At 45.5% G+C, this 12,595-nt stretch overlaps 3 protein-coding genes across 3 annotated transcripts; 1 reads left to right on the top strand and 2 right to left on the bottom strand.

Annotated features, from left to right (window-relative positions):
• Positions 1 to 2,387, bottom strand: GGS25DRAFT_491233 (GNS1/SUR4 membrane protein). Its single transcript, XM_049261074.1, has 4 exons — positions 1,377 to 2,387; positions 1,246 to 1,315; positions 973 to 1,185; positions 1 to 899 (listed from the first exon to the last, which is right to left on the bottom strand). The coding sequence occupies exons 1-4, from the start codon at positions 1,797 to 1,799 to the stop codon at positions 577 to 579; spliced, it is 1,029 nt and encodes a 342-aa protein (XP_049116831.1). The 5' UTR covers positions 1,800 to 2,387; the 3' UTR covers positions 1 to 576.
• A 1,808-nt stretch (positions 2,388 to 4,195) lies between these two features.
• GGS25DRAFT_491229 (putative cytochrome c oxidase polypeptide VI mitochondrial precursor) lies at positions 4,196 to 6,016 on the top strand. The gene is made up of 3 exons (XM_049261073.1): positions 4,196 to 4,825; positions 5,089 to 5,134; positions 5,360 to 6,016. Exons 1-3 carry the CDS (start codon positions 4,623 to 4,625, stop codon positions 5,594 to 5,596), a joined length of 486 nt encoding a protein of 161 aa, XP_049116830.1. The 5' UTR covers positions 4,196 to 4,622; the 3' UTR covers positions 5,597 to 6,016.
• Positions 6,017 to 8,248: 2,232 nt separating this feature from the next.
• Positions 8,249 to 11,213, bottom strand: GGS25DRAFT_287208 (uncharacterized protein). The gene is made up of 4 exons (XM_049257525.1): positions 10,296 to 11,213; positions 8,533 to 10,091; positions 8,308 to 8,407; position 8,249 (listed from the first exon to the last, which is right to left on the bottom strand). Exons 1-3 carry the CDS (start codon positions 10,984 to 10,986, stop codon positions 8,405 to 8,407), a joined length of 2,253 nt encoding a protein of 750 aa, XP_049116829.1. The 5' UTR covers positions 10,987 to 11,213; the 3' UTR covers position 8,249; positions 8,308 to 8,404.
• Positions 11,214 to 12,595: the final 1,382 nt, after the last annotated feature.

The raw sequence follows: 12,595 nt of genomic DNA, 5'->3' as shown, positions 1-12,595 counted from the left end.
GTATCTAATGATAAGATACCCTGTGCCATATGACTATTAGGTCCACGTGATCATCTGCCAACACTAATGGACACATGCCCCAGAGGGCGCAAAACTTATCGTTTGAGTTCGTCTAGTATCGTTGTATTATTACTGCCAATATACATGCTCCACCATTGTTTTTAACTCGGAGCGCCGGCCCGGATTATGCGACAAGAAGGGATACGATATTTGAGGATACATGTTAATATCCTCCCATGCAGTCCTGAATCCTCAGATGCTTTATTCATCACCCAGCCCTCCGAAACTCCTATATGTGATCTTTCCCCAAGTCGTTCAATGTCTACGCTTGTAGCATATCCCTAACACCTTCTACCCGTTGCCCCGTCGTAACCTCTAGAAATTATATCGTCATCTATGACAAGGCCACTAATACAATGGTCGAATGGCCGCCTAAAGGGGCTGTTCCTACCACCCAATTCCACCATTTTCACAGCATTGGAATCCCATGTCCCCATGCGAAATGGCGACCCAAGTCTTGTAACCTAAAGGCGGGTGAATTTAGACCAGGTAGTCAACCAACGCCAACCCAGGCCTTTACGCCTTGCGGGATCGCGTGGCAACACCATTGGTCTTTACTCCACTGGTATAAGCCAGCGGGCTCTGCGTGGTACCAGAGACCACGTGATGATCTGGAAGGGGTGCCTGCGACATACGGCGAAGAGTCTTGCGCGTGCTGGGCGCCTTGTGCTCCTTCTTGTATGTGGCGAGATAGAATGAGATGAAAAGGACGAGGTACGAGGTAAGGGTACCAATACCGGCAAACGCAGCGAACTCTTCTCCAGCACATTTGCCCGCACTCGGCATCCATGGGAAGTAGGTAGAAGTGAAATAGGTGTACGCGGCGAAGTAGACGAATCCTAAACGCAAATTAGCTTCTCTCAAGTCTATTTTTATTTTGATTGACTGTGTGTATTAAATTATTCAACGTACCAAGGTCAATGATAAACTGGATGATCTGGAGACGGGTGATCCACTCCTTCCACCAGATTCGGATTCCACGGGCACTCTGGAAGTAATACCAGTACATAACTACATGAACAGTCAAGTTCAGAGTAATAACAACCCACGACACCGCGGTAGAACCGATGAGCTGAGTGTAACAGAGGAATGCTGTTGCACCGTGATGATAGCAATGGAGGAAGGCTATTATTGATTGTTAGATTGTTTACTTCTCGGGTGGGTTTGGACGGAATTCGTGCGTACTCAGAGGCTTCTTCTTCAAGAATAAGAAGACGGTGTCCAAAAGTTCCAGATACTTAGTAAGGTAGTTCAACTACTGTGGGTTAGATTCGGCTCATTACGACGACAAGCTGTTAGGGACTGCGGTAACATACGTAGTAGAGTACAACCAATGGTTGAGTCCAGCCTCCTGCAGTGTCGCAGATGGTGAAAAAGATGCCATGGCGGACGACAGTTGGTAGTAGTTGTTCAATAAATAGCACTAGAAGAATGGCGCTGATGGCGGTAAGGTAAAAGTTGTGAATCAAGAAGAGCGCCCTTAGCTTGAAGGGTTCCCGATTGCGCATGTATTCTCTACCGCCGAATATAATACTGTAGTATACGACAATGAATATCAATGTCTCTCTCAGGGTTGACATGGGGGTTTTGCCGGCGACGAATGTGAAGTCGTCAGCAGGATAGCCCACTACCACCTCGAAGGCCTTGCTGAAATAGGGCCATAATGGTACACCGAAGGGTCGGTCGAGAGTTGGGACGGGGAAAGAATCCCAAAGAGCAGCAGGAGCCGGAGAAGCCATAACGCGAGATAGTCAATCCTCGATTCCAATTGAGGCCCGTATAAGAGTATGCGCAGAGAGATTGCGCTCGGAACGGGTGGAAAAGGTGAGGACAGCGAGTCTATTATGCGACGAGCCGCTCAGTGAGGTAAAATTGTTTGCTTGAAGGAGTGACACGAAACAATTATTAGTGGCCTTGCGACTGATTCGCCAAGGACAGTTGTACAAAAAAGGGAAGAGGCCACAATGGAAGGGTAGAAGAAAAAGACGAAGAGAAAAAAAAGAGAAGTTTGGGAAAAGGTGATGATTTACAAATACCGCGACGATTGGTAAAAAAAAAAAAAAAAAGTTGAGGAGGACCAGGCTTATGGTTTAGGTTCATTAAACTCCACGCCAACAAAAGGGGACGAGACGTGCACTATTTTCTATTGGGTGATTGGTTGATTGTGTCTGACCCGCAAGGATTAAGGACCCCCTGTCCAATGGATAACGATCGGAGTCGACGGGACTCTCGGGATCCCGACTTTCATATGTCTGTATTTATAATTTTATAATTTTATACAAACATAGTCACTGCTACGAAGACATGTATGGATCCCTGAATAAATGAATTAATAGGAAATAGAAAACCAGGTGTTATTATTGAATTCGTGCATGCCAAAAAGCATTTCAATGCCCAGGTGCCGTTATGCCTCCGGAGGAGACACTTACTTCTGAGCTAACTCCACACAATACATATGATAACAATGGACGCGCTCCGGTACCTGCAGGTGTCAACAAAAGCAATGAAATTTAAGATTATTCCGCAGAAATCGAGCCCGCCGGTTTAGACTTGGCCGTCTTCTATCCTCCGTTATGTGTATTATATTGCGAATTTTGAAGTTACCGAGTGATTGTGTACATATGTATCGTAGGTTGTATTTTGAGATCTCGGAATCTCGGATATTGACTTATCATTTATCATTGACAATAAAGCGTGCATAACGGTGCAATACATAATACTACATATGTACATCGATGATATGTATGTACGCAGTACCTAGTAACTTTACGCGGCACAATTCAATTAATATGTACATAGGTACATAGGCCCCTGACCAATTGTCTCAACCTCGGCAAAGGCAAATTTCGAAATATGGACCTATGTATTTCCACCTACGCCGACACTATCGCGTCAAGTTTCCTTTTGTTTGACATCTAATCGCTAATGCATGTGATGGTAGAACATGAGCCTCACTTGAGGCAAATTTGTGTGCTATGGTTCAATAGTGAATGCTGAGTAAATCGTAATGTAATGCGCCTCTGCTAATTCATTTTATTTGAGAAGACACGTGTTAAGTGCATTAAATCTTCTAGCCATTGAAATCTATGAAATCTAGAAAGAAATATTTCACAAAGGCTTCAATGTTTAACTCTACCTTCAAGTTACAGTATGTACAATGTAGATACTTAACATATATACTGGATATATAGATAAATACTTGCATATATCAGTTACATAGTATGTACTAGCGTATGCTGTTTCCGACTAGCTTAGTTAGCAGTTAGGCACTTCAACTCTCTCCTCTTTTCTGGGGTATGCGGGGCAACCTTTGAAGTGTTCCCGTTACCTGGACTCTACTAGGTACTGTCACTGGTATAAGCATTTGATTCTCGTCGCATATACCAATCAACAAAGCCTTTTTGCTAATACACCAAGTACAGTGATCTCTGTAGTAGGCAGATCACAAACATGCCTAACCTATGGGAATCTTGATATTCTGATACGATAATCAAACATCAAGTACCATACTGGCATTTTAAGCTTTCGAAACACTACCAACCAACCTACTGCCCTAGGTAAATAGCATACAGTACCACTAAACATCCAAACCTGGATAGGAGAGGGGTTGAGACACTAAGCGAATAATCTTGGGGCTTGATGTTCTGAAAAGTTCCAAGTTGCTGATGAACATTTTGACATCTCCTCACTGTCGACTGCTGTGTATCTACTTCCAACACCGATTTTGCGTATACCTGCATGTGATTGATAACATCACTTTGCTAAGGCTGTAATTTTTGATCCATTTTCCAAAAAAAATCAAAAAAAAATCAACTAATTGATGAGATTCAACATGTCTTCAAGAATTCTATATTCCCTAGGCATTTGAACATGTAATAGGCTAAACAGCATGTCACTCTCGATATAGGATAGCGAATGACGTCGCTAGACAGTTTAGGTATCGAGTCTATCGACTTCAATGTTCAATGTTGATATGTACATATATGATTTTTAGGGCGGTACCGCCGCACCCAGAATATAAATATATGTACTTAGTAGATAACGAACGCATGGACCAGGTTCAAGAGACGCTAAGAGCTACATATGTAACCCGTTTAGCAACATTGAAGGAAAGTGAGCTCACTACGATTCCTGAGCTTGCCCGTAACAGGCGCTGTAGGCTTGCAAGTTGCAACAGGACCCCAAGGTCCACCATTGAATTGACATCGGACCAATCAGATATCATCTTTTTGTGAGCCGGCCTTCCATTTCTCCTTGCTATGGGCATCATTCGATATGAGAATTTCTTTACAGTTAAGATTGACTGAGCAGAGCCCGAGTCAGCGGGAAGCACCGCCCAAACACCACAACCACCACAAACGCACCCATTATTTCGCATCAACTCTTTTGATTTTTTTTTCTACCTATTAACCTAAATTAGGTACTTTCCATATCTCACTTTTTCAACTCGACAGGAAAAAGTTACTTTGCTTACTTACCAATTTATATTATTTTTCCCTCTTTCTCGTCGACCCATTTCTTTTTCTTTCCAATTCTCCCCTCTTCCTAATCAATAAAAAAAAATGTCATCCATGTCGCTCCTCCGAGTCGCCTCGCGCGGGCCCTCCAAGACCTTCTTCCGTGCAAACCGACCCGTCGCTCCCACCCGATCCAACATGTCATTCATTCCGGGCTTGGTCGCCGGCTCGAGTCTCAACTTCAGCACCACCGTGTGCCGAAATTCTGCCGCGCACCACGAGGAAACATTCGAAGAGTTCACTGCCAGGTAAGGATCAAAATTTGCACTGCAACGATATATATGCGATATGGCCGCAACGCTTTGGGGAAACTGTTAGGAGAAGAGAAAAAGGAGGAATGCGCTTCACTTGGTTCTCAATTGAAGTTTTTATATATTCGAGTATGCCAATTGGGTTCGAGATGGGATGGAAGAAGGCTTTGAATATCGCTCAATCGCATTTTTTTTTTCTATTGGTGGATGACTACAAAACGACGTCAATTCGGATTGCTAACTTAAGCTTCTCCGCATAGATATGAAGGTGAATTCGAGAAGGTGCAAGATGTTTTCGAGCTTCAGGTATGCTAACCTCTACTTTTTTCATACAAAATGCTCTTTACCTTCCCGGCTCCTGCCCTTTTAGCCTTCATTTTCTCTGCCTACCAACATACCTGCGTGTCTAGCGAAGTGGCCTGCTTCCCACCTAACATGACCCACTCTCCCCACTCACATCCCGAGTAATGTCCTTCTATTACGAGATCCCAAGAACAAAGTAATGCACTTACCTAACATTAACCGACACAGCGCAACTTAAACAACGCTTTCGCCTACGATTTAGTTCCCTCTCCTTCAGTTATCGAGGCCGCCTTAAAGGCTGCCCGGAGAGTCAATGACTTCCCCACTGCCGTCCGCATCTTTGAGGGCATCAAAGCCAAGGTCGAAAACAAGGACCAGTACCAGCAATATCTCGATGAGCTAAAGCCTCTGCGCGAGGAGCTCGGCGTACTACTCAAGGAGGATCTGTACCCGGATTCCAAATAGATGGATTACTGCTCTTTATCCATCAATCGCGAGGGTGGCGCCTGTTAAGATACGACATGAAAGAGACGTATCCGCATACACTGGGAGGAAGTGAAGGGAAACGGAATGAGAGCAAGGGAAAGAGGGAGAGGGAGATAGAGGTTCGGTGTGCCTCAGACGTTTCCTCCCGCATGTGTATATGTCTACCAAAACAACAACTTTTACTATTACTACTACTACTACAACTCACCACAACCCATACCACAAACCGAAATAATCTCGGTGGGAAAAAATAAATCGTTTGAGAAAAAGAGATAAAAAAAGAGACATTCTGCATATATCGATATATACCTAAAAACCAGAGCCATTTTCTGTCCTTTTTTGTTTGCTCTTGTATCTATATCTCTGTCCTTCGAACGCATGATATCTCGCTGTTTGTTGCCCCCCTTTTTTATAACCCCCTCCCTCCCTCCCGCCTGCGGATAGGTAAGAATTACACGGGCGCGGACGCGGGCGCGTTATTAGTCTTATCTGCCTTTTACTCTGCATTACATAGGTACTTGTAGGTAAGTTAGGTTCAAAGGTTCTACGTCCAATAATCTCGCCTCGTGTAACGCCTGCTCAAGTAAGCCTTGCATCCCCGTGTTCGGCAGATATTCATCAGGGGGGAAAAAAAGGACGGAAAAAGTGGGATGGGTTGGTTACACGATATGACGACTGTTGGTTGGTAAATAGTATAGATTAGGTTAGATGTACTGTAAGAGGAGTGATTAGGACATTGAAACTTGAAAGAAAGCACACCCCTTTTTTACCCCTTACTGTAGGTACTGTAGCTAGGCATGAAAGGTATTTTGTAACAAGTTTTCGATACTATTATGTATGTACCAACAAGTAATTCTACGCTGAAGGAAAAATTGGCAAAGGGAGGAGCAAGCAAGCAAGTAGGATACTCTAATCTAGGTAAGTTATGCAAGGGACTAGGTTAGGTAACTAACGAAAAGTGTCAAACCAAGCCATCTGCCTACCTAGGTAGTATAGAAAACACAAATGCCAAACTTTCCTTTGCTTCCCTTCGAAACTCGAAAGCTCGAAACTGGGAACAGGGGCGCGGCGAGGTATCATTTCAATATGGGTTATCTATCTCCCTAACCTACATAGACACAGTCTTCGGAAGGACGGGCAGGCGTCGAAAGACGATCGATATACATACATTAAGCAGTAGCCGTGAACTCGATAGGACGGAAAACCCCTTCCTCTCTCTGATTAAAATACAAGACCTGATTCACGCATTCCACTTCGTCTGTCCTCTGGTTCTTTCCATGCCATCCATCGACGAGCAAGTAAAGAAACAAATATCGGCAACATCGACTATCTAGGTAGGCACTTAAGCGGGCCACGGGAAATAATCACAGAAACCTCTCTCTCGAGACAGATATGAAACAATTGAGAAAGAGACGGAAAGCTACCCGTCTCAATGCATTCTCGACTATAAACGTGATGACGACGACGCCCTTCTACCACCATCCCTGGAAATAGGAAAGAGTTCTTCAGAAGGGGGGGTCTCGATCGGCTCGAACTACCTAACCTAGGTAAAATACCTATCTTATCACCTTGCTCATTCGTAGTACTATATGTGAATAAGTAGGAAGATGGCATAGTCATCTTTCTTGCTGGCGCGTCTGTGGTGGGAAAACTACATGATTGAGATATGCCAATCTTGACAGTCCAAGATAGCCTAGCCAGAGACCAGCGAGCTCATCCTATCAGAGTTCAGTCAAGCTTCAGGGCTTCACGAAAACCGAGATTCTCGTAGGTGCGATTGCCGGTTACTTGGGATCGGAGTACTGCTACCTCCGCCCTCGAACATACCGGTTGGAGGCGGGGCAGGGCTAGTGCCTCGACTACTAGACCCGCCCTTGGGGCGAGCGCCGTTTCGGGGGCTGTTCACACCTAGAGCGCTGAGACGAGGACTTCGTGGAACACTACTCTGTCTAGTACCTCTCCGGTTTTCCTTCAGCGCCCTGAGTTCATCCTTCAGCCGGCCGAGCTCAGTGTCGCGCTCGTGAACAATGCTCTTCTGCTCACCGAGCATTCGCATCAATTCCTGAACCTCATTTGCGGCTTGTATCTGGTTCACCTTCACGATGTTGTCGTTAGCTTTGCGAGTGAGCTCCTCGACTTGTCGTTCAAGAGCACGGTTCTCAGCCTGGAGCTCTCCGGCTCTCTGGGATGCGTCCTGGTAAGCACTCTTGGTGTATTCCATTTCATTGCCTGCACTAAAGGCCTTCTTTTCCAGTTGCTTAATGTTAGACTGCGACTCCTCAAGAAGCTTTTGTATTCGTAGTAGCTTGGCATGTTCGAAGTGTCCCGAGTCGAGAATTATCCTGTCCGCTTCATCAATCTTATTTTGAAGCTCGGCATTCTTATTCTTCAACTCATCCCGCTTGCTCGTCATAGATTCGAGACTCGCGGCGAGTTTTATAGCCTCGTCGTTAACGTTGCGATATTTCTCCTCGTATGTTCCTCGGTCTTTCAGAGCAGTCATATAGTTAGCCTGCATGACGTTGATCGTTGAAACATGATCGTCGAGCTCTCTCTTGCATTGATCACTAAGCTCGCGAAATTGCTTCTCTCTGGCCTGGCTCTCCTTGAGTCTAGTCTCAAGGCTCGCAACCTACATCACGTTAGTCAGTCCCAATTTTATATAATCCTAAAAGCACGGCCAAGCTAACCTTAGCTGAGAGCATCTCTAACTTGTCAACTGATACCGATAGTGATGCTTTCGGAGTGTTGCCAGTTATGTCATCTCCAATAAGGCTCTTCAACGAGTCACTGATGTGGCTCATGTTAGTAACCACTGTAGGTTGCGATATTCTAAGACGCTTAAAGGAGCCCTCATCGTCCTCGTCCTGTTGCCACGTTAGTTTTAAACGCCTATAAATAGGAAATCGACTTACATCATGGGATCTCTTGCGGCTGCCAGGCAGATGTTCAGTTCCAAACGCGTGTAGGCTAGGCAATGATGCTAGTCCTTGGGTACTTGAAGCATACATATCTTCGAATACATCCTCTGGTACTCTTTGGGGCTCCCAATAAAAGTCATCAGTATGTGGCAGGTGAATGAGATTAGAGAAGAGTTCGGCGGCGTTTTCGAGCTCGGGAACTGTAGACCTCTCGGCATCCTCTACATATCGCATGGCTCTCACTAGTGCAAGAACAAGGACATTATTTCGTTCCAATGGCTCTAAACTCTCTGAGATACGCATATTAAGATGCTGGATTGAGCATATGATGGTCAAAACCAGCAATATGGGAGACCGGTCTCGAAGCGACGATGAGAGTAATTCCTGTCGGTACGTGTGATCAAATGCTATGACTACATCAGCGTCTTCGGCGATAGATGACGGTGAATCAGTCGTCGCCGAAATGGCTACAGTGAGTTGATGCTGAGCTGCGGAAGGGCCGACAATTTCGAGGCCAGATCGAATATACCGATAGCCCCTAGTTTGTATCAAATGACCGAGGAGATCCATAACTTGTCCAGGACGGGCTATAATGAGAATCTTCGTGTCCGACTCCGCCTCAGTAAGGCGGGCGAGTAACTCATCTAGGAAGGCAAACTTCGCATTAGTATTGATGAGATATCTCGTTACTTCGGCAGGTGTAATAGACGAAATGGTATCCATGAAAGGTGGCAAATCGCAGACATCGAATAGACGGGAAAACATCTCGTCGAGTTTGGATACTGTCGTGGGGTGCGGTATTCCATGAGGTAAAGTAAGAAATGAGCTGTTGAATTCACGTATCAACTCTTCGTTGTCCCGAAGAATGTCGTTATACACAGGCCTGCTGCTGCTCTGAAAGGGGAGCGTAATGAGATACTCATTATTGCCGGTTGGGACTTGTGGGAGAAGACTTTTTGGGTAGGTAGAGGGAGGCGCGTCCTCTGGTTCATGTTCGTCAATGGGCATGGCCAAGTCATCTGGTATTTGTAGGTTAGGTGGAAGGGCCTCATCTGTGGGGATCGAGGGGCTGATGTCCATATCATGTTCGATAGACAATGTTAGATTAGATGGGTCTAAGGTGGCGGGCTGTTCATTTTGAACGCTAAAATCAACTTCAACGGGAGCATGGTCGTCTAAGTTCAGCTCTGCTTGCTTGTCTTGGCCAACAGGCTCTTGCATAGTCTCAAGTACCAAAGCTTGATGTTCATTTGAAGATGGCTCGCTTTGTGTGGTTTCGTGTGGCTTCTCTACAAACACGGCAGTTGTCAGAGGTACGGAAGTGAGAGGACTAAGACGAGTAACATCAGCTGGTGGTGCTTCTTGGACATCGGTGTGAGATGCTGGTGCGGTTTCCGCTTTAGCGCCAGCTTGATTTATTTTTGCTGGGTCCACAGGAGGTTCGGATAACGAAGCAAAGCCTCGCTCTCTTATCAATCTAAGCCTCTCATGCGCCGACACTCGCGTGGGGTGGGGGGAGGCGCCGTCCATGTCTTCAGACACAGCTCGTGGCCCTGTCGGAGATGGGTGATTAGTAGTATGGTCGGAAGCAACAAAGGTACTTTGCTCCAAGGGCGGCTCCGGCTCCTCTGCCGTTACACTATAAACTGATTTGTCTGAGTGGTTCTGTATCACCCCTGTACGACCGGGCGCAACTTGAGGTTCAGGTACGTGGCCCGTTGAAGAAGATGTGTTCCTCGTGTTGTCATCCAACTCACTCAAAGCTTGACTGGAGTCTGGCGGAAAGTGCTGGGTCTGTGATTTTGCCAACACAGTATCAGGTATAGACAGGTCGTCGTCGTCATAAACGGTGAAATCTGGCTGGCTTTGCGATGCGAGCCCTCCTTGGTGACTGCTTAGAGGCACCACGACCTGTGCTGGCTGCGAATTACTTTGCTCTGGGAATGCTTGATTATTATTCGTCGATTGCTGGCGGTCCTGGCTCACACTTGTTGCGGAAATATGTTCATCCGATAGCTGAGAGGTTGGTGGAATGAAGTTGGGATCCAGGGACTCTTGGGTCAAGAAGTCGAACGATATTCCAGCAGCAGCGGTCTGAGACTTTCCAGGATCGGTTTCAACTACGAAGCCAGAGATGGAAGGATTGTAAAAACTACCAGTAAATCGGCGATCAGGTTGACGCGAAGGTATTTCTGTTGTTGTGGTGGGGTGAGTAGAGGATTCAGGTTGTTGATGCCTCGAGCCTTGCTGAGTTGTGATAGCGACTTCTCCTAGGTTTTGGCTTGAAACTGAAAAACTAGAGACTTCTTGAGAATCAGGTATGACGCGTTGCTCGTCGTTCCGGGAATTAAGATTATGGGTATAGTTATGGCCAAAAGATTGAGAAATTTGTGGAGGTGGAGGTGGAGAGTGCTGTTGGCTACCCGATTGCTGTGAATTGAGTGACATATGGAAGTATTCCTCAGGTTTGAAAGATGAGTTCCGAGGCAACTCGACTACTATTCGAGTTTTACGAAACCTCTTTGGAGTGCCTGGGATATCTGAGTTGTCACCTTGTCGTTGCCCACCCGATTTCTTTGAATGGTCCTTGACAGCCGCCTTATAGCCACGATCACCACGGTTAAATGCAGCGGACAAATCCTTAGTTCGTCGGCGTTTATTCGAAGCTTCCTGGCCTCGTACAGACTCACGCGTATTTTGGTGTTTCAAAGACCTCTTTTTACCACGGTTTTGTCGCAACTTTAGTGGCCGGTCAGAATCGCTATCTTGCGTATTCTGATCTTGAAAAGGTTGACTATTACTGGTTACAGCAGCTATAGCAGACGTGCCCTGCGCGTCATGCAAGTTGTGTGTGTACTTGATGGTAGTCTTCCTGTTCCTCCAGGTGCGTATCAAATCAGATGTTACGTGCCGTTGAGGTTCCTACATGATATAAGTTACTAGCCCAAAAGAAATAAATAGAATAAAAAGTAAAAAGAGGACATTAAGTAAATCAAAAAAAAAAAAAAAAAAAAAAAGAAAGGGACAGCAATATACCCAAGATGGCTTATGCGGTTGACCGTTCTTATCGGTACCTTCCCAGTCTACCAAGTAATATTTCTCCCTACCCTTAGACTTTTCGTCTAAGATACCCCGGGCTGCGTACCAATTCTTGTCTTCGTCCTCGTCTTCTTGACCTTCTTCGCTGTCATATGTATACCTTCCTCTATTGGACGAGTCACACGATCTCCTCTGTCGTTTGGTTTGCAACTGTGGTCGTGATTTTGGTTGGGGTCGAGGTCGAGATTGAGATCGCGAGTGGGAATGAGATGGTTGACGATGTTGACGATGTCGATGTGATTTGTTATTAGACTCGGGTTGCGCCGTGCTCATTAGCGACAAGTTCCCTGTAGGAGAGTCTGAGTTGACAAAAGGTCCATAATTAGTTCTCTCTAAAAGAAAAAGATGACAATAATAGCACAGTAAGAATAATCGTTATGCGATCATATATTTTAATCTCACCAAGCTTGTCGTCCAGGACCATTGTGACGAAGCACTTGGACTTGTTAAAAGTAAGTGGCAGCACGCAGCCGTGCGACAAGGCTCCAAGCTACCTAGTACTAGGTACCAAGCCTCAAAAACAGGTGCTTATCAGTACCTAGTACCTAGGTCCTAGGCAACCTGATAGCCCTGTTAGCCGTTTGGACAGGGATACTCCAAAATTATAGTGGGTCGATTACCGCTGTGGCACACTGTAACTCGTTGCGCAACGGGTTGTGAACTTGTGATTTCGGAACTAAACCCCCACTAAACCCCACCACTCAGGGCAAATGGATGTTACAATGTTCCTAACCTAGGTACCCATAAGCCTTCTACTCATAACTACATACTGTAGCTTCAACTTTGAAGTTGAGGTTAAATATGTATTGTACATACCTCCTGAAGCTTTATCAACTTTACATACCTAAGGTTAGGTAGATATCGCACCGGCTAAAAGCAATGTGTAGCAAAGTTGGTTTCCAAGATTACAAGTCAAGAGAAGTAAAGTATTGACCTCGGTAAGAATATGTGTAAGATT

The sequence above is a fragment of the Hypoxylon fragiforme genome, assembly GCF_022984875.1.
Source record: "Hypoxylon fragiforme strain CBS 206.31 chromosome Unknown GGS25scaffold_5, whole genome shotgun sequence".
Lineage (NCBI taxonomy): Eukaryota > Fungi > Ascomycota > Sordariomycetes > Xylariales > Hypoxylaceae > Hypoxylon > Hypoxylon fragiforme.
Note: the sequence above shows the minus strand (reverse complement) of the source record. Positions and strands in the feature narration are given on the sequence as shown.

What these genes read in the sequence shown, in the direction of transcription:
- GGS25DRAFT_491233 (XM_049261074.1), bottom strand. Translation starts at nt 1,799, where the DNA reads ATGGCTTCTCCGGCTCCTGCTGCTCTTTGGGATTCTTTCCCCGTCCCA. An exon ending in CTTGAAGAAGAAGCCTCTGA is followed by an intron (nt 1,186 to 1,245) that starts GTACGCACGAAT and finishes AATCAATAATAG; the next exon opens with CCTTCCTCCATTGCTATCAT. An exon ending in CCAGTTTATCATTGACCTTG is followed by an intron (nt 900 to 972) that starts GTACGTTGAATA and finishes ATTTGCGTTTAG; the next exon opens with GATTCGTCTACTTCGCCGCG.
- GGS25DRAFT_491229 (XM_049261073.1), top strand. Translation starts at nt 4,623, where the DNA reads ATGTCATCCATGTCGCTCCTCCGAGTCGCCTCGCGCGGGCCCTCCAAG. An exon ending in TTCGAAGAGTTCACTGCCAG is followed by an intron (nt 4,826 to 5,088) that starts GTAAGGATCAAA and finishes TTCTCCGCATAG; the next exon opens with ATATGAAGGTGAATTCGAGA. An exon ending in AAGATGTTTTCGAGCTTCAG is followed by an intron (nt 5,135 to 5,359) that starts GTATGCTAACCT and finishes TAACCGACACAG; the next exon opens with CGCAACTTAAACAACGCTTT.
- GGS25DRAFT_287208 (XM_049257525.1), bottom strand. Translation starts at nt 10,986, where the DNA reads ATGTCACTCAATTCACAGCAATCGGGTAGCCAACAGCACTCTCCACCT. An exon ending in AGACTCCAGTCAAGCTTTGA is followed by an intron (nt 10,092 to 10,295) that starts GTGAGTTGGATG and finishes CATCTCCGACAG; the next exon opens with GGCCACGAGCTGTGTCTGAA.